Here is a 23283-nt window from a genome sequence, read left to right as displayed (position 1 = left end):
TAAATTTTTTGCTTGTTTGCGCTTTCAAAATGTGTGTTCGCAAGATATTTTTCCCCAAGCATGCAAACCGCGTTCACGAACAGGAAAAAAGCATAGCGAATGGGCAGAACAAGCAATTCCGCATGTTCGCTGAACTTTTGCATGCTCGCGGAGATTTTTTACCGTTTCGCAAAGCTTTGCGCAGCGCGACTACGCGAAATCCGCCCACCCCTAACTAATATGTGAAAAAAGAAGAGCCAAATCTCTTTTGGCGAGAACTGCCACCCCACAAGTTTGTGTGCTTTGCTGTGTGCCCGCAATTAGTTTAAAACCTAGCATATCCAATAAAGACAGCTGCGCTCCCTCAATGTGGGTCTCTTGGAGACAAAGTATATCCGCATCAAAACTTGCAATTCCAAGGTTACCCTGGTTCTTTTCTTTTTATCATTAAGGCCGCAGATGTTCACTGTAACGATTCTTAGTTTATTTATGAATCCAGTTTCCTATGGCCCTTCTTGCATATCTCATACTATGTATTTTGCCCCTAGCCAACAAAAAATAGTAATCTTCCCATTCCCATCTTTCTGTGCTTTTCTTATTATTTCTTATATACCCAAATGTTCTCCCGTGTAGCACCCCTCACTTCCTCCACCTAACCTCCTCCTCCCACAGCCCCCCCCACCACCAAAGCTATCAGGCCAAGAGCCTGAAGGATGGCGCCTACGCAAGAATGCATCTCAAGTTGCTCCTAACCTGTGCCCTCCTAACCATGCCCCCCTTAGGAAAACGAAGAGAAAATCAGAAAATAAGCATGAAGAAAAAGCTCTTAAATTAACTATCTAGCTAAATTATCCCTAGACAAAAAAAAATAATTATGCCATCCGTATCCGGGAGATAAGGAGCAGGAATCCCAAACTGATCTTACTAAGCTATATTTTATCAGTACTTCCTCCCCCTATCTCTTTCAGATACTCCTGGGCACGAACATCCGAAGTAAAGCTTTGTGTTTGTCCTTTGTAAGTCACTTTTAGATGGGCAGTATGTAGCAGAAAGACTTCCGCTTCCTGTTGCTGGAAAGGATTGAACAATTGTCTCATCCGCCATCACCTCTCTACTCTGGCATGGGCGAAGTCAGGTCTTACAAAGAATGACACATCCCTGAAAATCTTCCTTGAGTTGGGACAGGCTTGTAAATTTCTTGCTGCAACAGAGAGTTTCCAAAATATTCCAGGATCGCCCTGGGTATTTCAGCATCATTGGATCGAGACTTTTTCATCATTAAGGGGAACCTGTGGGCACGTTGAATCCAATCCAAATTAGTTTTCTCCAGGAAGGTGCCTTTGAAGAGGGTGGTGATATAAGCACGTATATCAGAGCCCTCCACCCCCGCAGGTATCCCTAGGACTGTCAAATTATTGCATCTGTGCCTGTTCTCATACTCTTCCAATTTCCATAAGACATCAACCATCGTTGCAGCCTGGGAAGCTTCTTGTGCTTTTAATGTCTTGACATCGGACTCCAAAAGCTTGGTGCATTCCTCCACCATGGTCAATCTGCCGCCAATGTCAGAGCAGGTTTTATTAATTTTCTACACAGTCCCGTGCAGCATCTTGGTAGCAAGCCACGCTCGACTACTTGAGCTCCTGGTTTCATCTTGAACTTGCCTTATGGGTTGCAGAATTGTTGCTAGAGATCCCTCACACGAGGTGGTTTGCGGTTGAGTATCAGATGTTCCCTACGTGGTTTCTTTGGCAGATCTTACAAGCTCCCCCCGGAGAACACCAGCTGTGAAGCGGAATAGTCCTAGTGAAGATTGCCCGAGGGTCTGTCCTCACTACTGCCTTTAAATGTTTCTCCACTTGCTCCCCCTTTCTTGTCCTTCTTTTTTTTCCGAGATCTTCTCTCCGACCATTTACGCTGTGTTGCAAAGGTAGATTCTTCCGGTATGTCACTAAAGGACATATCTGAGACTGAATTATCGGTTAGGGAGGATGACGACTCTCCAATATTCGACATGTCTGACTTATTTGTTAATTTAAAAAAAGTATCCCCAGCATCAGGAGACTTAGCTATGCATGGTGATAGCTCTTTTGCCACCTTTCCCCGCTTTTGCACTCTCTCCAGAGGAAGTCCTGCCACATTTCCGTTAGAGGCCCTTTGTTGACCTATAACTGCAGTTTGGATCGGGCATCGCCCTTCTTTATGCCCCTTGGGTACTTGCACCTGTTCTCGGTCATCTCGATCCTGATCTTCATTATAGAGCGCTGTTAGACCTGGCACCATTGGTGTGGGTCTCCCTTCCATTTTTCGCTTTTCTCATCTGTGTTTGCTGGTGTTAGATGCTCTGGGCGCTGTGACACTGCCATTCAGTGCCACAGCGCGAATGCTCCCTATTGTAAATTGACTGTATTACATTCTATAATCCTAAGTGACCCAAGGAACATGATAGGAAAGTCAAATTTAGTATCCCTGAGCTCACAATATTAAACTGCATCTGGTAGTCAAGCTTATTTTTATATTCTGTGGCTGAAAATACCACTTTTAGGAAGTGGGTATTTTCTTGCCTAAGCCTTCCAGTGTGCTCTGCTGTTATGTGTATTGGCTGTCTGGTTTTGGAGGGACAGGGCAGGCTGAGCCCGACCTGGATTGAATAGAGAGATCTGCAGTTGGAGTATGGGGAGGAGTGACCCTTTGATCTGAGCAGGGCTGTGCCTGGCAAGGTGAATGATGGCTCCACCTCCCACTGAGCGTCTGATTGCAGACCCCCTCTTCCTGAAAGGCAGAATGCAGCCTTGTAAACAAAGTGCTCCAGGAGGACACAAAACTGGTTCTGGCTGGGTTCAGTGATTTGTGACTTTTTGAGAACAAAGACTTTTGGGGTATAAAGTTCTGTGCTAAAACCCCTACACGGTGTGTTACTTCTGGATGTCAAGACGAACCTCTGTCCGTGTAACGAGAGGGAAAGGACTTTGAAACTTTCATCCATCTTGCTGAAGCAACTACCCAAGGACCTGATTTGAGCTTGCCTCCTGCTGAAGTCTCAGGGAGATTAGACTTCAACCATCAGCCGTCCGGATTCCAGGTGAGGCCTCTGTTGAGATTTCCAGAGCCTCTAGTTCTTCTGCGGGGAACGCGGGCTGAAAGTCATCGCTATCGCTATTGTGGGCCGCCACAGCTGAGGAGCTGTTGCCGCTGAGAGACCGCATTTGCTGTCCTACAAGAATCCTCGCTATCGCTATTGTGGGCCGCTGCAGCTGACGAGCTGTGCCGCTGAGTGCCCGCATTTGTCACCACTTCGAGGATCTTGTTATCACCAGCGTGTGCCGCTGGGTGCCACCTTTAAGCCCCATCCCAGGATTATCGTGAGTGCACGTCGCGGACCACTACAGCTGGAAGCTGTGGCCGCTGTGAGTCCGCCTGTCATCACTGCAGCTTCCTTGTGAGGGTGCATGCCATGCCCCTTTCAATCTCGGGTACATTGTGCATCACCGGGTCGTGTGGACCCCGGCCTCGAACTAAGTTTGTTCCCCACCCTTTTTTAGTGCCTTTATTGCTTTTGAAGTGAATCTGTAATTACATGCATTGTGGCTCCTTTTCTATACCTACCTGTGGTGTCAGTTTGTAGCGTCTTTTCTGCGTCAGTGTGTATGGTCATAAATGCTTCACACACTGCCTCTGAGATAGGCCTGTCTGCTCGTGCTACGTTACCACAAGGTTGAGCAGGGGTTATCAAAGGGTGTAGCACCCTTACTCTGACTTAGGAAGAAGGATCCCCATTTGGACTTGGGTGCCAGCCGCTGCCAACTAGAGATCCCCATTTCTAACTAGGGCCTTGTTGGAGCCATCTCCACTAGTGGTTTCACCTAAAGCCATGGTAGGGGCTATTTTATTTTGTATTTATTTGAAGAGTTTTAAATAGCGCTGGCTAGACCCAGAGGTATCAGAGCGCTTTACATGAGAACAAATTGTATACAGTTATGTCAGTTACAATAGCATACAATAGAAACAGATATGAGTCAACAGGAGCATGAGGATGGGTGGGGGGAGGAATGAAACAAGGGTGTAGGGGAAACAAGGCAAAACAGATAGTCAGGCAGGGCTGGAACGGGGAGGAGACAGCCATAGAATCACGGAGGGAGGAGGTAGGGGAGGGAAAGGAGACACAGCAGAGAGACGAGGAAAAACAATGTCCAATGTCCGGCTGGGTAGGTGACGGCCAAGGGGGTAAAACCAAAGTCCATCTCCCTTATAGCTGACTAAACAGCTCCACCGGGCATCAGCCATGTTGCTCGGGCACAGCGGTCAGCACAACATAAAAGGTTTTCACCTAGAGGGCATCGTCCTAGATCCATCGGCCGCACCAGTCCTGGTGTTACTGGGAGGCACCGTCTGCCTCAAACCTCCATCTCTCTGGCACTCGTCTCTCTTCAGCTGGTCAAAGCTCACTCGGCACTAAGAGCATGCGGACTCCGGTCTTTCGAATTTCTCCCCGTAGGCACCAACATGTCCCAGAGATAACCAAGTCTCCTCAGGATAGGCCGCCATCGTACAGTCAGGCAACTCGGGAGTGATCCCTCGCGTCAGCCTACACCGCCTTGCGGGAGGCTTCACTTAATAGCCCCCAGTATCATCCAGGTCATTTGAAGCTGATGGGGCGGTCAGTCGTGCTTCTTTCCCCACGGCAGACCTCCCCTACCCCACATACAGTTTTATGCAACTAAAACGTTTCAGAATGAGATTCTCAGGCAATTGCTGGCCGCCTGGTGCTTAGTTACTGTTGCTGAAGGCTGGAGAATGACTTGGGTGCCTTTAGAGTGTAGTGGGTGCCAGAGCAATGCAAAAAGCTCTAAAGTTCTAATTTGACTTGGGCCCCATCTTGGGGTCAGGCCACATGTAGTGAAAGGATGCATGGGGAAATTAACAGTTGTGCATAAGGATGCTCCGTGCCCCCAGAGGTCGCTAAAATAATAACAAGTGATCAAATGTCAAAGTATTACAGCACGGTTCCGTAGGCAAAGGATGAGACGCTTGCCAAAAGTCCCTCAAACGGCCGCCATCTTAGGGTTGAGCCGCAACGTTTAATATGTCCCCGCATCAATTTGGGCCCCTCCAAGTCTATCAAGTATTACCCCGGGGGTTGGGGGGGGGGGGTCATAACAGTCCAATCTGGCTTCCGCTAGGACCAGTGTACCTTTTTTTGGGCTAATTTGCGGCCCATGGTCTGCCCCACTGCATCAGTACAACTTTCAGCCAGGCGAACGGTCTTACCGCATTTATTTAGCGGCCGCATCCAGGCGAGTCAGTCCCATTTACAGGATACCAGCATGTGCCTCGGGGGTGCGGTGGTGGCGAGGCACGATTCCCTCGCAGGTCGTATGTCCCCTCGGGGGGGCCGTCGAGAATCTCCCAGTCATCTGGTCGTCAGGGCCGCAGAGTCTGTGCAGACCCGATCCGGGTTAGTCTTTAGGTGTGTCACCCTCTTTGCTGCTCTGCTTGGCCCAACGAGGCTGCTCCAAGGCGTTACCGGTTTGGTGGTTATGTGGCAGCAGGGAAGGCTCACACGAGCGTCGCCTCGCCGGCTCCTTCTTGGCCGCGTCCGCCGCGGCCCCACAGCTCCGCAACTCAAATGTCACTAGGGATCCTGAGGTGGCTCCTCAATTGCCTATCTCTATCGAACCCTCAACGCCATTAATAGAGTTAATTTTAGAGCCATCATTGGGGTTCGCTGCCTCCATCTGCGAAGGGCAAGAACAATCTGTAATCCCCATATCCAATAAGTCTCCTGAGGAGGGAGCATCTGCTTCCCCTCCACTCTTACCTTGATCTGTCCGCTGGTTATGGCACCCCCTTGCCCCTTACTCAGCTTGGGAATCGCTGCTGTTGTCCTGCTACTCCCCGAAAACAGAGTAGATCAAAGATTGACCAGGTATCCCAGTCTTTCCTGATGGAGTCTTTGTGCCACTCTCAGTGCTAACAGCCTTACACCCTGCTTCGTCCACAGCCCCTCTTAATTTTGTTCCTCCACCCCCCTAACCCCCTTACCGGTATCCTGGGAGGAGGAGGAAAGAAGCCCCCCTGATGATCCCGCGTTCGGGCCGGGTTTCTTCACTCCTTGGCCCTGCATCCTGACTGTTTTGGGTTTACCGGCGCCTCCCCTGCAACACTGTAGCAGGGAGCGGCGGAGCCGTGCGAGTAGCATCTGGAGGCACACACTGTAGACAGAGCAATCAGCCGACGTCCTCAATCCTAGCTTCGAGCGAAGAACAGTTCCTGGTACAATATGTCCAATCCGCGAGAGCAGGTAAGGTCTGGATATCATTGCAGGACAAAAGATTCCTTTTCTTTCCCTAATTGACCTCCACGGGGCCTTTTCTGGAAGGAGCCACCCGGTCCGGGTCCTACACTGACGCCATCTTGCTCTGGGTGAGGGAGTTTAAAAAGCTGCCCATAAACACAGGCGAGTGACAGGGGTGATAAAGGTAGCATGCGGGGTGGCCGAATAGGGGCATGAGAATGGGTGGAGTGGGAATTTAAAAAGAGCTGCAAATGTGAAGGAGAAGGATGGTGGAAAGAGATAAAGGATACAGATGCAATTCAATAGAGTGATCCATACAGACCAAAGAGTTAAGCCGTGTAGGTCATCCTGTCAAAATAATGTGAGACCGATATTCTTCTAGGTTGGGTGAGGCACCCGTGCTGTTGCTGAGGGTCGAGACGCAGCAAAGTTCACCATTCGGTGTGGGCTGGGTACCGCCGACTCGCTGGGTAGAACAGTATCCACGTTGGTAGCCCTGAGACGCTACACCTGGCTGAGAATGTTTGGCTTCTCTGGGGATGTTCAATCTACCCTTTTGGACATGCCCTTTGATGGCCGTCGCCTGTTTGGTGACAAGGCTCACAAAGCGCTCGAGCGTTTCAAGGACTCTAGGGCTACGGCCACATCCTTGGGCTTTGCAGCAATTTCGCGCCCACTGAGTCTGCCTTTCGCGGCTACGGAAGGGGTGCCCCAACACGTTCCACCCAGAGCCACAGGGCCGCACAAGCTACTCAGCCTATCCGTGGCCGTGGAACCTAGCGGCGCGGATCTGGGGGCCAGCAGTCGAGCCAGTCCACCAATGCCCCCTTTGCAGCCAGGCCGCCAGTTGCCAGTGGGCAGTAGGTTCCTCCATCACCTCCCCCACTGGCACAACATCACGTCTGACATGTGGGTTTTGCAGGTAGTCTGAAGGGGCTACTCCCTCCCCTTCGAGACTACCCCACCCTACATGCCACCAACACTCCATCACATGTAGGACGATCATTGACCCTTCTCCGCGAGGAAGTTGCTTCTCTCTTGGCCAAGGGAGCTATCGAACGAGTTCCTGTGCCAGAAGTAGGTCATGATTGCTGCTCCCACTACTTCCTGGTACCCAAGAAGGATAGAGGCCTGCGTCCTATCTTAGACCTCAGGGACTTCAACCGCTTCCTCTGGAAGGAGAAGTTCAAAATGTTAACCTTGGCACCGGTCTTGTCTGCCCTCAAACCTGGAGACTGGATGGTAGCTTTGGACTTGCAGGATGCTTATTTTCATATCCCTGTCTTGCCTGCCCACCTGCGTAACCTACAGTTCATGGTAGACCACAAGCATTTTTAGTTTACCCTGCTCCCCTTTGGCCTTACCAGCGCCCCTTGGTTGATCACGAAGTGATGGCGGTGGTCGCAGCTCATCTGCACAGATCACGGGTTCCAATCTTCCCCTATCTTGACAACTGGCTGTTGAAGGCGGGCTCGCTCTAGGCTCTTGTCTCCCACCTCCAGACTATGGCGGACCTCCTGCACTCGCTAGGTTTCACTATCAACTTGCCAAAGTCGCACCTGATTCCCTCTCAGAAGCTCCTTTTCATCGGAGCAATTCTGGATACAGCGTAGTTTCTGGCTTATCCTCCCGAGCAGCGAGTCTGGAATATTTGGGCTATGATATCGATGTTTCAGCCTCTATCCCGGATTTTGGTGAGAATAACCCTGAGGCTGCTGGGCCTCATGGCCTCCTCCATCCTGCTGGTTGATCATGCCAGATGGCATATGCGGGCTCTGCAGTGGAGCCTGAAGTTCCAGTCGGCCCAGCATCAGGGGAATCTTTCCGATGTCACCAGATTTTGCAGGAAACTGCAAGTCAGTTGCAGTGGTGGCTCACAAACCAGGATTGAGTTGACGGCAGATACCTCTCCCGCCTCCAACCAGAATTCACAGTAGTGATGGATGTGTCGCTCCTGAGTTGGGGCGGCCACATGGGGCGTGTTGGAAATGGCCCTTTTTGCAGGGTAATCCCTAAACCTTTTGCCTTCCTCCTGGATTTTTCCTGACCTATTTTTGTTGGCTTTATGACACTAGGCACTTTACCACTGCTAATCAGTGCTAAAGTGCATATGCTCTCCCTGTGTAAATATGACTGTGAATTGGTACATCTCTGATTGGCTTATTTAGTTTACCTGTTAGTCCCTAGTAGTGTGGCCCGTGTGTGCCCAGGGCTAGTAACCCAAATGCTGCTGGTGGGCCTGTAGCGCTGGTTTGCGCCACCCACAGAAGCAGCTTGTAATGTTTTGCTGAGACCTGCCACTGCAGTGTCTGCGTGCAGTCTAGAACTGCCATCTTGGCTGTGAAGTGCCCACACTTCCCCGCCCCTGAACCTTTCTTAGCATCACGTCAGTCACCCCTATGGTAGGTGCATTGTTTGTGTAAGGTAGGACATGGCTTGATATGTCTAGCATGTCCTGGTAGTGAATCACTCTCCATTTTGTTTTTCACTGCTGCAAGGCTACCTGTTCTCCATAGGCTAGAATGGGCAGACTGGCTATTACATCTTATAGTCCTATCTGACTCAGGGAACATGGTAGAAATTCGAGTTTAGTATGCCTGAACTCAGAATGATAAAATACATCTTTCAGTAAAGTTGGGTTTAACATTCTGTGTTTGAAAATACCACTTTTAGAAAGTAGGTATTTTCTTGCCTAAGCCTTCCAGTGTGCTCTGCTGTTATGTGTATTGACTGTCTGGGTTTAGAGAAGCAAGGCAGGCTGAGTCAGACCTGGGTTGAATAGAGAGCTCTGCATTGAGTACTGGGGAGGGGTAGCTCCTTGACCTGAATAGGGCTGTGCCTGGCAAGTTGAATGCTGGCTCCACCTCCTACTGTGCGTCTGGCAGACTCCATCTTTTTTAAAGGAAGGATGCAGCCTGGTAAACAAAGTGCTCCAGGCCTGAGCAGAACTGGTTTTGGCTGGGTTCAGTGACTAGTGACTTTTGAGAACAAAGACTTTTGGTGTATAAATATCTGTGCCCAAACCCCTATAATTTGTATTGCTCCTATATGTCAAGAGAAACCTCTGTCCGTGTAACTGAAGGAATCTGCAGGAGAAGACTGTCCTTGTGCTTGTGTGCTGTTTCTTGGATTGGCCTGCAGTAATTCCCCTTGGACTTGGAAGAAAAGGACTTTTGAGAGACTTTTATTTTGCTCAGCAATCACCCAAGGGCTAGAGGAGAGCTAGCCTCCTGCTGGAGTCACAGGCACATCTGACTCCCCCACCAGCCTCCTGATACCTCCCGGCGAGGATTTTTATCTGCAGGTGAGGCCCCTAGTTCTACTACAGAGAAGAAAGTGCAGAAATTGTCGCTAACGCCCGTTTGCGAGCCGCAGCAGCTGTAGAGCGTAAGAAAAATCATTGCGCTGCTGCCGCAGAGCGCTCGCAAACCAAAGATCATCGCATCGCATGCTTGCGGGCCACAAAGTGCTCGCTAACCCCCGAGATCATTACATCGCACGTTTGCGGGCTTGTCGAAGGCTCGCTAACCGCGGATCATCGCATCACGACATCGCAGAGCGGGCGCCCTGCGTCCGCCATTTTCCTTGCATTGCACCCGGATCGTCGCTCCTTCGCGGGGCGCCGTTTTCTTGCATCAGAACAGGATCTCACAACGGGATCAGCGCATCATCCACCCTTGCGGCAAGGATTCAACGCATCACTGGCCTAGCGTGAAGAAGTCTGTCGATTTGTCCCGCACGCACCCGCAGACCGGCACATCATCCTCCCTTGCGGCAACGATTCAACGCATCGCCGGCCTAGCGTGGGGAAAATCATCGTTACAGCTCGTTTGTGACATTTTGCTTGTTTTGCTTTGAACTGAACCCCTATTTGAACACCTTGAACTCTTTTTCCAGCTTTTCAAGGGTACCCCCTTTTCAGTATTGTGGCTTTTTACAGTTATTGGTCTTGTGTTAAGTCTATATATAAAGATACTTGTTTTTTATAACTACTTGTGTGGTGTCCCTTTGTAGTGTCCTTCACTGTGTATGATCATAAATGCTTTACACACTGCCTCTGAGATTAGCCTAGCTGCTTGTGCTACGTTACCACAGGGTTGAGCAGGGGTAATCAAAGGGTGTAGCCCCCTTATCTGACTTAGGAAGAAGGGTCCCTACTTGGACTGTGGCCAGCCACTGCCAATTAGAGACCCCCATTTCTAATAAGGGGGGCAGAGATCAGAGGCCTCTGGTCTCCAGCGGAGTCCGGGCTCCACATCAACCTTCTCGAGCTCCGAGCAATTCGTCTTGCACTGAAGGCATTCCTTCCTTCTGTCAAAGGAAGAGCAGTGCATGTGTTCACGGACAACACCACCACCATGTGGTACTTCAACAAACCTGACGGGGTGGGGTCGTGGGCCCTATGTCAAGAGACTCTTCGCATTTGGACATGGCTGGAACATCAGGGCATTTCCCTGGTGGGTCAACACCCGGTACGTTTCCTGAACACCAGGGCAAACAAACTCAGCCTCTGGTGCATGATGGATCACGAATGGCATCTTCACTCGGAGGTGGCGCAAAGTCTCTTTCAGCAATGGGGAGCGCCTTGGTTAGATCTATTCGCCACCGAAGAGAACGCGCAATGTCAGCAGTTCTGTGCGTTGGAGTTTCCAAGGCGGCACTCACTCGGCGACACTTTTCGTTGCGATTGAAACTGCTGCCTCCTGTACGCATTTCCGCCTGTACCACTTCTACCCGGAGTGATGAAAAGATCAAGCGTGACAGGACCCAAGCAATTCTTGTGGCCCCGGACTGGGCACAAAGAATATGGTACCCCGAGCTTTTGAGCATGGCCATCGATATTCCGATCAGACTGTCCAGCAGCAGGGGACGGTCCTCCACCCAAACCTATCCAGCCTCCACCTCCTTGTGTTGAGATTGAGCAGCTACAGTCGACAGCTTTTGACCTTCCCCCTGAAGTCTGTAATGTCATCTTGCCAGCCAGGCATCCCTCCACTAAAACGTTATTCGCCTGTAGATGGAACAAACTTGTGACATGGTGCACAGCAAAGGCTGTTGATCCCCTTTCTGCCCCTCTTTCAGAGGTTTTCCTCTTTATTCTTTCTTTGGCCCAGCAGGTCTCTGCTCTAGGCACTCTGAAAGGCTATCTTTCGCCCATTTCGGCCATACTTCGCCTTCCTGATCAGCCTTCTCTTTTCCAAGTCCCCTATTGTTAACAGATATCTGAAGGGCATTACTCCTCTTTTTCCTCCTTTCCCTTTCGTAATGCCCCAGTGGGTCATGAATCTTGTCCTCACTTATTTTATGTGTGCTCACTATGAGCCACTACATAATGGTCCTCTACATCTCCTTACTTTGAAGACTGCTTTCTTGCTTGCCCTCACCTCTGCTCGCAGGGTGAGTGAGCTTCAGACCTTATCATCCAAACCTGTTCTTGCTGTTCAACAGGACAAAGTAGTCCTCCATACTTAGCCCTCTTTTCTGCTCAAAGTCGTTACCTCTTTCCACATAGGTCAGACCATCACATTGCCTACCCTCTTCCCGCCTCCACACCCTTTCAAAGACAGATGAGGAGAAACACCACGGTCTAGACCCAAAAGGTGCGCTGTCTTTCTGCCTTGGCCGCACTAAAGATTTCCTGGTAGACGATCAACTCTTTGTGGGTTATGTGGGCGTCAAGAAAGGTTGGGCAGTTCCCAAAGTGCTATCTCTCGATGGGTTGTCCTATGCATTAAGATCTACTATTCTTTGGCTGAAAAGAAACCTCCAGTAGGACTACGTGCCCACTCTACCAGGGCAACGGCTGTCACTACTGCTCTGGGTCGTTGAGTTCCCTTACTTGACATTTGCCAGGCAGCCACGTGAGCATCCTTGCAAACGTTTACTCGGCATTACTGCCTGGACAGCCAAGTCCGGAGAGACAGCTTTTTCGGCCTTTCCGTTCTCCAGGACTTCCTGGTGTGAACTTAGTTCGCAGACCCACCTCTGGGGTTTGTATTGCTGGGGTATCTATTCTAAGGTAAGGAATCTATAACTAATCTCTTTCAGATAAACAAGTTACTTACCTTCGATAACGATGTATATGTAAGAGACTTATTTTAGTTATAGATTCCTTACCTCCCCATCCATCCTCCCCGTTGTGCGAACTGACTTCTATGGATAGGGACTCCCCTGCAGGGCCCTAGTTTTGTGCACCAGTGGTCAGTGTCTTGCATGGCTCTGCGCTTCTGGCATTGAAAGTCGCGTCAGAACTGACGTCAGCGCGCAGGGGCGGCATCTAAGTAGACACCGCAACACCATACCAGCGACCACGACGACGGACGCAGAGTCGAAAGACAACACCTACCGACGCGCCAGGGTACTGCTAAGAAATAATGTCTCTGTATACAGTCTGATGCCTATGGGTAATTCTAAGGTAAGGAATCTATAACTAATACATGTTTCTTACAGATACATTGTTACCGAAGGTAAGTAACTTTGAAACAATACAGTTATTAATACCACAGATATTGTACACCTAATTCTTATTGTCCGCCTGTCACTTTTAGGGCTATTCATGATGTGAAAGCTACGGACATAGGACTGAACAAAGTACGATTCAAGGCAGAAGTGGATTTTGATGGACGAGTTGTTACACGTTCCTATTTGGAAAAGCAAGACATTGAACAGATGTTAAATGTAAGTCACTAATCACAAACTATTTGAAAACTCAAACCTTCTGCCTGGCAACCTTTTATGACGTTTGGAAATAATGTGCAATACATGGTATAAGAAACTGCTAGTCTGCTTGAGATGCAGTAAGGTGTGCATAAGCTCTCAAAGTCTCGGTCTCTGCCATGATGCTCCTACACCTTTCATTGTTTAATTGCTATTTTCATTGCTAGGTAATAAAAATTGCTACAACCATTATGTTTAGATTTGAAATGTACCAAAGCTTATACCATTCCTTGCAAGTATATTGTGTTGTGATTACACAGAGAGATAGAGGGTAAAACTACTAGCACGTCCTTCAAATGTAATCACAAATTCACAACGAACTGCTTGAATGTTCAAAAGGCTTAAAGAGGAAATTGTTTCCTAGGTGACATCCGGACCTACAGGATCAAAAATAGATTTTTGAGAGGACACCTCACCCACACCTTCTCATGGCATGCTTCATCTTCTGCAACCTCCAGCGTGTAAGATAGTACTACTCCAAAAGACTCAACAAACCTTAGGAGTTCTTCAATATTTTTTCTTACTGGGCAGTCGCAGAAGTCCAGATAATAGATAAGAATTATCTAAGGGTATACTACAATACATTTTCTTTATTATCAGTCACCCAGTGTATGTGATAAAACCAAAATGCGTGGTCTGAGGGTAAAAATTGGTGGTTTGCCTATCCACTTCTGATTACCAATATGTCCGAATTTTATATATCTTATTCTATTTTACTGTCTTCTTCAGGGCTGAAGAATTCGCTACCAAAATCTTTCATACTTGACATGCAAAAAGTGTGTATATGAGGAATAGGAGACTCATACTGGTTTACTGGGCTTCGATAATAAACCTGTAGGTTGGAACAATATATAAGAAATCAATTTTCTAAGGAATTCATATTGACCATATCGATTATCCATTCAATGCAACGTGTATCCCGATGTACCAATTCTCAGTATGCTCATGTGCACTGCAAAACTCTAAAAAGGGAGTGTGGTTCTTGTGTGTGCACATGAACTGTTAGACAAAAACTGTGTATTCACATGCAAGTGTACCTAATACTATCAAGTAAGCAAGTGGGAGACTTAACTATTTTGGGGACATACTAGATCTTTATGGTTGAACCAGAGGGACATCTTTTCTATAGTTGCACAGTAGATATATAACAAGACACTCACAGTAATAATAATCATGCCCAAACACATGGGTGTCCAAGTGGGCCTCCAAATTTAAAAGGTCCACAGAATTGAGTCTTCAATCCAATGAAAACGACAATGATCTGACCCATAAAGAAATATCAGTTGAGATCTATTATCCCGAAGAACTCAGTTGCTGCCGTTTTAGGTTGATTAAATGAAAAATAAAATGGCATCTTATTAAAAAACGGATCTACAACTAACAAATAGTAGAGGGTATACTTGTGACACCAACTAACATACGAAAATCATGGAAACAGACTAGGACAACAAAGATTTATTTCTGCTTAATGTCATAGGATATTGTCTGAGCTCATCTTGGCCGGTCACAAAGTATTATACAGAAGTGCAAGTTGAGCGATTGAAGGAGGATCGCTCGTTTAAGCCATTACCATTAGTGAAGAAGATAGAAAAGGCTTACTTCGTCAAGGGGTAAACTTTACTATTTGCACCATTTAAGCCCCCGTCTGCTGTAATGTGACTAGCCGGAGCTACTGAATGCTGACTTTTCAGAGGTTTCCCATGGGGAATGGTATCTGAGCCTGCCTTGGCTAGGACTGTTTGGTAATGGAGTTCTATTTACCCAGCTTATCCCCTGCAACGCAGGAAGGAAATGTGTGCATGCGTGTTCTCTACCCACGTCCAAACGGCGCAGTGATCCTTATGCTGGGAAATATAGTCCTTGTAAAAAATAAAAGCAAACTTCTTCAAAAAATAAAGCAACTTGCATCCACAGCATATAGAGTTATAGGGCTGGAAATGCATGCATGCAACATTGCAATATACAAGATACTGGAAAATGTGATTTGTTTCAATAATTCAAGCGACCAAGCCTGAAATATGGGGATGGGAATTGATCATTAATAAGAGCGAACTACTTCCAAAAAATATATAAATTCACGTTTATTCTGTATAAAGGAGCTTTCTCAATATTTCCAGTATTCGATTCAACTTGTTCCATGACCATCCACTCGAAATTACTCTCTGAATGGTCCTTCTACAAAAAATGTTGCATCAGTTTGGCAGTGGTCTTCTTGCATCTGATGGTGCTCCTGTGCTCATTAATTCTGATCTTCACCTTTTGTGTTGTCATCCCTATGTATCTAAGTCCACACGAGCATTTGATCATATAGACCATTGGCGGTATTGAAGTTTATAAAGTGCTTCTGGACACATGAAGTGTGCATCACTAGGGCGAGTTACTTCGTCCTTTTGTGTATCTACAAACATTGCAGTTCACACAAAGTGAATGTTCCAGGTTCCTCGACTTCTGAATTTCTCCAGGTGCCAGACTGGATCCGGAAACTTTTCAGCAATTCCCTTGCACATCGACAGGTGGTATTGTGCGGCTCCATGTTGGATCTGTCCGCTCCAGATGTGATGTCAGGGCTCCCATATATACTCGATCTCTGCGCGATGACGACCGTTCCTTTCTTTCTGCGCCTTCTGATGTGGATCTGGAGCTAAGTGGTGCTGCCTTCTGACAGACCCCTTCACCTTGTACAATGGGCCTGATAGGGATGGACACCCACAAAGTTTGCTTCTGCTGCCTTGGCACTTCTCAGGACTCAGAGTAGTGTCCTTGCTGTGGCGAGATAAATCACAAAGCCATCTGCAACAACAAAGCCAAATTAACCATTGCTGAACTCTGAAAAAGAAGCGATCCCGGTCGAGGGTGAGAACACGCTTTCGTTCCCAAGGCTTCTTGCATGTGCATTCCAAATCAGAGTCGCAGAGCTCAGTTAATTCGAACAGATACCATAAGAAGCCGAAACACGGGTCTCCGTCGCCCTGCCACTCATACCATTCAAAGTCACGCCATGGCCCGGGTACCTCCTGGCCATGGAGCCTTTCCATTGAACAGACTCCAGCAGTGTTCTTGCTTCCACTTCTTCTTGAGCAATCTGCAACAGCGGTTAAATGCTGCCAGCACAGAGAGGCTGTGAAGATAGTATCTTGTACACCGCCAGGTCCTGCAGGAGCACCTCCGGACCCGAAGAATCCGAGGTGGCTGCTGGTCGATCACGTCAGCAGATAAGTCCCTGACACTGACTATGCCACTCAACCTCTGTCCGAGGTCAGCCCCTTCCTTGAGGATGGCACCAGTGGCTCCAGCCATGGCGCACCATCTGCTGTCGCACTCTGCACAGTAACCAACTTCACCCACCCTAGCTTAAATGTCGGTACCGAAGTCGGACACAGATCCGATTATGTCGTCGGATACCAAAGCTTAGTCCCTACCCTCTGGACCACGAGCGTATGCCATTTCAAACTCTAGCTTATCTCCCAAATATGATGACGATGATGGTGACTATGGAGATAGCACATATGAGGAGAGAACCCTATACAAGGACCTTCTGAATGCTAATAGTTTGGACACCTCACCAGATATTGGATTATCTTCCCATACCGGGCCTTGTCTACAGAAGACTCCTCCTTCTCCATGGTGAACGGGAGGACGACAAAGTTTCCTAGACACCAATCTCCCTCTGCAGGTACAAAATACAAATGCCCTAACTGAAGTTCTGAACCTGGCCCGGACCAACCAAGCTGTTGCCTTTTAACAAGGCCCTTATTGATGTCCTGTTGGGCTTCTTGGCAAAACTAGGATCTGTCCCTCTTGATGAGGCAAGTGGCAAGACAGCAAAGGCTTGCTCTTTGGTAACTGAATTTTCGCCTCCAGCACCTCACCCCAGACTGCTTAGTGGTACAGGTGTCCCCCAGCTGCCAAGACCCCAATTCCCTCCCTACGACCAAGCATGAATGAGAATCCAAATAAATTGAAACACTTGTTAAATGCATGTTTTCAAGTGCCTGTCTTGTAATTAGGTCTGTCAGCACCTCATGCCTCCTGGGTCGGTACTAACGCACATTGTGACGAGGTGTGGGACATGTTGCCAGCTGTCTCAGAAGACATCAGACCTACAGTGTCTTATCTCTGATGGACAAGACTCAGTAGAGTTCACAGTAGCTTCAGGTCTGGACACTACGTCTACCTGGGTAGGCTAGTTGGAACTAGCATTGTGCTATGGCACTACACATGGATTTGTTCCAACAGGATTCCCTGTGACGTCGCGTAGTCCTTAATACACTTACACTTTGATAGCAATAGGCTGTTTGCAGTGAAGGGTGACTCGATCATGGAGAGATTTAAAGAGAGCAAGGCCACCACCCTCTCCTTAGGCCTAGCTCAGCCTGCTCAATGGTTTCCCCCCGCCTCAGTGCCCCTTTAAAGGCTTCAGTAGGAGTTTCCTTCAGAGACAATGGTGTATGGCCTCAGCAGCAACAAGCCTCCTAGTATCTTCGAGGTTGAGGCCGGGGCAGGCTCATAGTGTCCAGGCCCCCAGGGGAAACACACTACCCAACCGCATCCCTGTAGCTACCTCAAAACCACTTTAATTTTACCTTTGCCTCAGACAGGGTTCCGCCCTCAGCACGGAACTGAAACTGCCCTTTTGGCAGTGACAGAAGAAGCTAGAGCTGTGCTGGACCGAGGAGGAAAGGTCGCCATCATATTACTCGATCTCAGTGCCGCGTTCGACACGGTTAACCATGCCACATTATTACAACGATTGAGTGGTTTGGGCGTGTCGGGCGCGGCCCTGGAATGGCTAGCCTCCTTCCTCGATGAACGATTCTTCCAGGTATTTGAGGGTGAGTCAGTTCCCCCAAGCATCCACTTAGCTGTGGGGTGCCCCAGGGCTCCTCCCTTAGCCCCACTCTTTTTAACGCCTACATGGAACCTCTAGAAGGGATAGTCCAGCCCTTTGGTGTGCGTATTGTTACCTACGCCGACGACACCCAACTGGTGGTCTCTCTTGACCACTCTGAGGGATAGTCTTTCACCTTAGGCCCCTGTCTAGAGGCTGTGGCCAAGTGGATGCAATCCTCCCATCTTAAACTTAACGGGGAGAAAACTGACATCATGTTGTTGGGTAACCCTCCTCCGTCCGCCCTAGTATCCATCTGGCCCTCTTGTCTTGGCATGCCTCCCCCTCCCAAATCCCAGATAAAGAGCCTCGGAATTTGGTTGGACAAAGCGCTTGACTTTTCAGTCCAAGCTACCAAAACTGCCTCTACATGCATCGGGCAGATGAAAATGCTTCGCAAGGTGCTCCCTTTGCTCCCATTCCAGGCTAGGAGGATCATGGTACAGGCCCTGATACTCTCCCGCCTGGACTACGGGAACGCCCTATATATAGGAGCCCGGCAGCAGTGACCCACAGGCTTCAAGTTACACAAAACTGTGCCGCCCGACTATTGTATAACATTCCTCGATGGCAGTCAGCCAAGAAAGCTTTGAAAGAACTTCACTGGCTTCCAGTAGCGGCCAGAGTGCAGTTCAAGGCCATGTGCATTGTGTTCAAGTCTTTTCATCGCACTGGCCCGGCAATTCTGCACCCTATATCTATGCCTTATGCCCCGGCTAGAGCTCTGCGCTCTAGTTCTTTACAGCTTGCGACTACTACTAAAGTGAACAAAGCCCGCTGGGGCGGTCGCTCCTTTTCCCATACTGCGGCCAAGCTGTGGAACTCTCTCCCCCTCTCCCTTCGAGAGAACAATAACCTTATGTCTTTCAGAAAGGCTTTAAAAACGCACCTGTTCGCAAAAGCGTGTTAATTCACCCTGAGCCCGCCACAAGCAATCAGTCTAAAGCGATGCGAGGCCTCCGGGTAGTTATGCGCTATACAAGTGCAATTTTTCATTTCTTTGCGACCACGATCTGCCAGTGTGAGGTTGGGTCACCTTTTCCTCCCCGGATGGCGGAGCATCACGTCACACCAATGGGGGCTCCAGATCGTATACTCCCTGCCTTTTCTATCCTATCCCAGTACATGCCACCCACACCACAATACCTCCTGGAGGGCCACTTGCCCATACTCCATGGAGAAGCTTGGACTCTCTTGACCAAGGGAGCCATAGAGAGGGTGAGGTGTCAGATCTGGGGAGGTTGCTACTCCTATTATTTTCTGCTGCTGAAAAAGTATGTTGGCCTTCGTCCTATCCTGGTCAATCGCCCTCCGAATATTCCTTTAGCAGATTTAAAATAGCCGCCCTGGCTTAAGTCTTGCCAGCCCTGGGTCTAGGAGACTGGATGGTAGCCCTGAACTTGCAGCACACATCCCCGTTCTACAGGCATTGCCTATTGTTTCGGGTAGGCCTCAAGCACTTTCAGTTCTCTGTGCTCACCTTTGACCGTACCAGTCCACCTTGGTGTTCACCAAGGTGATGGTGGTGGTCGCAGCCCATCTGTGGAGGTTGAGAACACCAGTCTTCGCATACCTGGACAACTGGCTACTAAAGGCAGGCTCGCCTCAAGAAGTAGTAGGACACATCTAGATGATGGCCAGCTTATTGGCATCGTTTGACTCCCCATCAACATTCCAAAGTCCCACTTGACTCCTTCACAATGGCTTCCTTTAATCAGAGCCCTCATGGATGTGGAGCTTTTTCAAGCCATCCCTCCGCCTCATCAAGTCCAGGACATTGGAGCTATGATCCTGATGTTTCAAGCTTTGACCTGGGTCTCAGTGAGAGTGGCTTGAGGCTTCTGGGACTCCTACATCCTGCTTGCGGACCACAAAAGGTGGCATAAGCTGGCTCTGCTGTGGGGTTGGAAGTCTCAATGAGCTCAGAACAAAGGCAAAATATCACTTCATCTTGGTGTTGGAGTCAGCTGCGAAAGACCTGCATTGGTGGAAGCTTGACCGTGATTGGACCAGAAACAGACCCCTCACCCTAAGAGCTCATGGTTTTGACAGATGCATGGTTGCTAGGTTGGTGAGGTCATCTGGGAGAGGTAGAGTTCAGAGCACTCTGGTCCATGGCGGAAAGTTGCCTCCATATCAACTTGTTGGAGTTGCAAGTGATTCACTGGTCACCTAAAGGCATTCCTCCCAACAATCAATGGGGTGCGGGTGCAGATTCTCACCGACAATATGACTGGGATGTGGTATTGCAGAAAGCAGGGCAGCATGGATTTTGAACCAGGAAGCTCTGCGTCTCTGGAAATGACTGACTGCTCTGGGCATCAACCTGACTGCACGACACCTGTCAGGATCTTTAAACACCAGGACTGACAAACTTAGACAATGTTCACAAATAGTAGTGTGCACAAACGGCAGTAACACTCGGAGATGGCACATTGGATCTTTCAGCAATAGGGAAAACCCTGGCTCAATCTATTCACTTCCGCAGAGAATGTGCAGTGTCCAAACTTTTGTACGCCTGAGTTCTGATAGATACATCTGCCGTGTGGATTCCTCACCTTGTGAATATCCCCTGCGTCAGCAACATTCGGAAATTCTTTTTGTAGCTTCGCGCCGACGTGGACCCGGACGTCACAGAGGCACGGCATCGCTCGCGACTCCGCTGACGTTACCGACGCCTATAATAGGCCCACGCCGGCGTGATGACATCAGTTCCCTTTTTTCCGCATCGTCGACGCTAACGGTTTTCTGGGATCGTCTGTAGCCTTTACTGTAACTTTGTTTCTTGCTATATTTTCTAGTCTCTTTGTCTTCTCTCTTTCAATATGACCTCGAAGAAGACCGGATTTAAAGCCTGCGGAGAATGTAACAAAATAATGTCCATTACAGATCCACATGAATGCTGTTTGTGGTGTCTGAGCTCCGACCACGATGTCGAGGACTGCCAATCCTGCAGGAAGATGACACCAAAGGCCCTCCGGGAAAGAGAAGCAAAACTTCTTGTTGCCAAGTTTAAAGAAGGAAAAGAGAAGAAGAAATCAAGATCGCGAACTCAACGCTCGAAGTCAAGGTCTCGATCGAGGTCGCGATCGGATTCGTCCTCAGCCCATGCTTCGAGATCTTCTAGAAAGAAGCATAAAAAGAGAACCCATGAATCCCGACATCGATCGAGGAAGGAGTCGGGTTCCAAGCCGAAGTCGCAGGTGAAACTGGTCTAGAAGGTTGTTTCTTCGGCTTCGGAGGAACATGATGCCGAGGTTGAGGTGTCGCATGCGAACTCGCCGAGTTCGTCGAAGCAGAAGGCTGTTCCATCTCCGGTCCCATCCCATCCTTCAGGTCGGGAGGATGAAGGTGAGGAGGAAGAGGTTGGTGAGGGAGGTGCTCAGCTGCCCGAAGGTCGTACGACTCCGGTGCACCGGCCCGAAGAAGAGGTCGACGTCGTTTCGACTCCACGCCCTCATGAGCAACCTGGGGGTTCGTATCCAGCCTTCCCGGCTCCAGGTCAGGACCCTACGCATTTCCTGAATGCGATGTTCGGAATCTATTCAAGGGCTATGTATCCCTCTGGGGCTCCTACTGGTCCCATGGGCCCGTTGGCATATGGTCTGGGTGTTCCTCAATCCTATGCACCTGCGCCCTTTATGCTCCAACGCCGCATTGGCATTATCCGACTCCGGCGAGGCCTTCGACTCCGAAGCCATCGACGCCGAGATCGATGACTCCGATTCCATCGACACCAGTTCCATCAACTTTGATGCCGAACCCTGAGCGACGTCGTGAATCTCTCCCTCGTCCGACATCGAGTTCGACGCCGTGGCGTGAAGCCCAAAGGTTGATGGAGGAAGACAGATATAGAGGGGAAAATCTGGAGGAGGGCGAACAGGACCCTTTTGAGGACCCGTCTGTAGCTAGTGGCCTAGAACTGTCACCTGAATGGGACCTTGTTTCAGTTTCTAATGAACCCTCAAAGGATGTGACACCTTATCATGTGGTGATAAAGAAGGCTGCAAATTTATTGAACATTGCTCTACCAACTGCAGAATTTAAATCTAATCTGCTCACAGAGGTCCTTCACTCTCCTTCTTCAGTGACTGAACCTTTGCTACCTTTTAATGATGCCTTAAAGGATCCGATTTTAGAGATTTGGTGAAATCCTGTATCAGCTCCTGCTGTATCTAGGGCTGTAGCTAGGAGGTATAGAGCAGCTCCTGAAGACCCGGAATTTTTAACCTCTCATCCTCTGCCGGAGAGTTTGGTGGTGCAGGCTGCCTGTTCCAAAAGATCTACGGGCGCATTTCCACAGGTCCCAGCAGAAAAGGAGTCGATAAAGCAGGATCAGGCTGCTAAAAAGGTCTTTTCCTCTGCCAGTATGGCTTTGAAGTCTACAAACGCAACCTGCTTGATGGGGCGTTATATCCACGCTCTTATGGACACTGTGAAACAGTTGGTGCCCAAAATACCTGAGGAGGATAGAAAAGACTTCCAGGAGGTAATCTCTGATACTCAAGCTGCAGCAAGGCAGGTTATTCAAAGTGGGTTGGACACGGCTGACTCTGTGGCGAGGGTCATGGGTTCTTCAGTAGCGACAAGAAGAGCTGCATGGCTGAAGTCTAGTGAGTTTTCCACAGATGTCCAGGCTGCATTGATGGATCTTCCATTTGACGGGTCTGGATTGTTTGGAAAAAAAGCAGACACTGCTTTGGAACGATTTAAAGATAGCAGAGCAACAGCAAAGTCGTTGGGCCTTCAGACCAGGGGCACTTTTGGAAGACGTTCAAGAGGATTTGGCAGATCTTCTTTTCGAACCTATAAGTCAACCCAGCAGCAGCCACAGCAGCAGCAAAACACATTATATAGAGCTTATAGAGGCAAACAAAGGGCCCGAGCTCGGGCCGTAACGTTTCCTCCTCTTCCTCCTCTTCCCCATCCCAGCACCCAGCCACCGCAGCAAAGCAGCCCTAGATCCACCATTCCGGATCATGTGGGCCCAGTGGGGGGCCGGCTTACCCATTTTCTACAAGATTGGGAATTGATAACATCGGATCTTTTGGTTCTCAATCTTGTAGAGAATGGGTATGCTCTTCCCTTTCGGGAGTTTCCCCCAAATTATCCTCCTTGCCAGGGTTATTGTTCGGAGGACCACCTGCGTCTCCTGCAGGAAGAAGTCCTGGCACTGTTTCGAAAAGGTGCGATAGATGTGGTTCCAGAGCAGGAGAGGGGTCAGGGATGCTACTCCCGGTATTTCCTGATCCCCAAAAAGGATGGCAGGCTTCGGCCAATTCTGGATCTCAGCATCTTGAACCTTTACCTGAAACAGGAAAAGTTCAAGATGCTCACTCTTGCACAGGTTCTTCAAGCGCTGCTGGAAGAAGACTGGATGGTGTCGATCGACTTGCAGGATGCG

The 23283-nt window shown here is 49.0% G+C and overlaps 1 protein-coding gene across 2 annotated transcripts in view; it reads left to right on the top strand.

Annotated features, from left to right (window-relative positions):
* Positions 1–23283, top strand: part of SLC30A9 (solute carrier family 30 member 9) — a 680727-nt gene that overhangs the window by 587428 nt on the left and 70016 nt on the right. For both annotated transcript variants that reach the window (XM_078678253.1, XM_078678252.1), the window contains exon 16: positions 12823–12952. In XM_078678253.1, coding sequence (XP_078534379.1) covers positions 12823–12952 — 130 coding nt within the window. The remainder of the gene's footprint in view (positions 1–12822; positions 12953–23283) is intronic.

Source organism: Lissotriton helveticus, chromosome 2_2 (assembly GCF_964261635.1).
Source record: "Lissotriton helveticus chromosome 2_2, aLisHel1.1, whole genome shotgun sequence".
Taxonomy (NCBI): Eukaryota; Metazoa; Chordata; class Amphibia; order Caudata; family Salamandridae; genus Lissotriton; species Lissotriton helveticus.
This window is presented reverse-complemented; position numbering and strand designations above follow the sequence as displayed.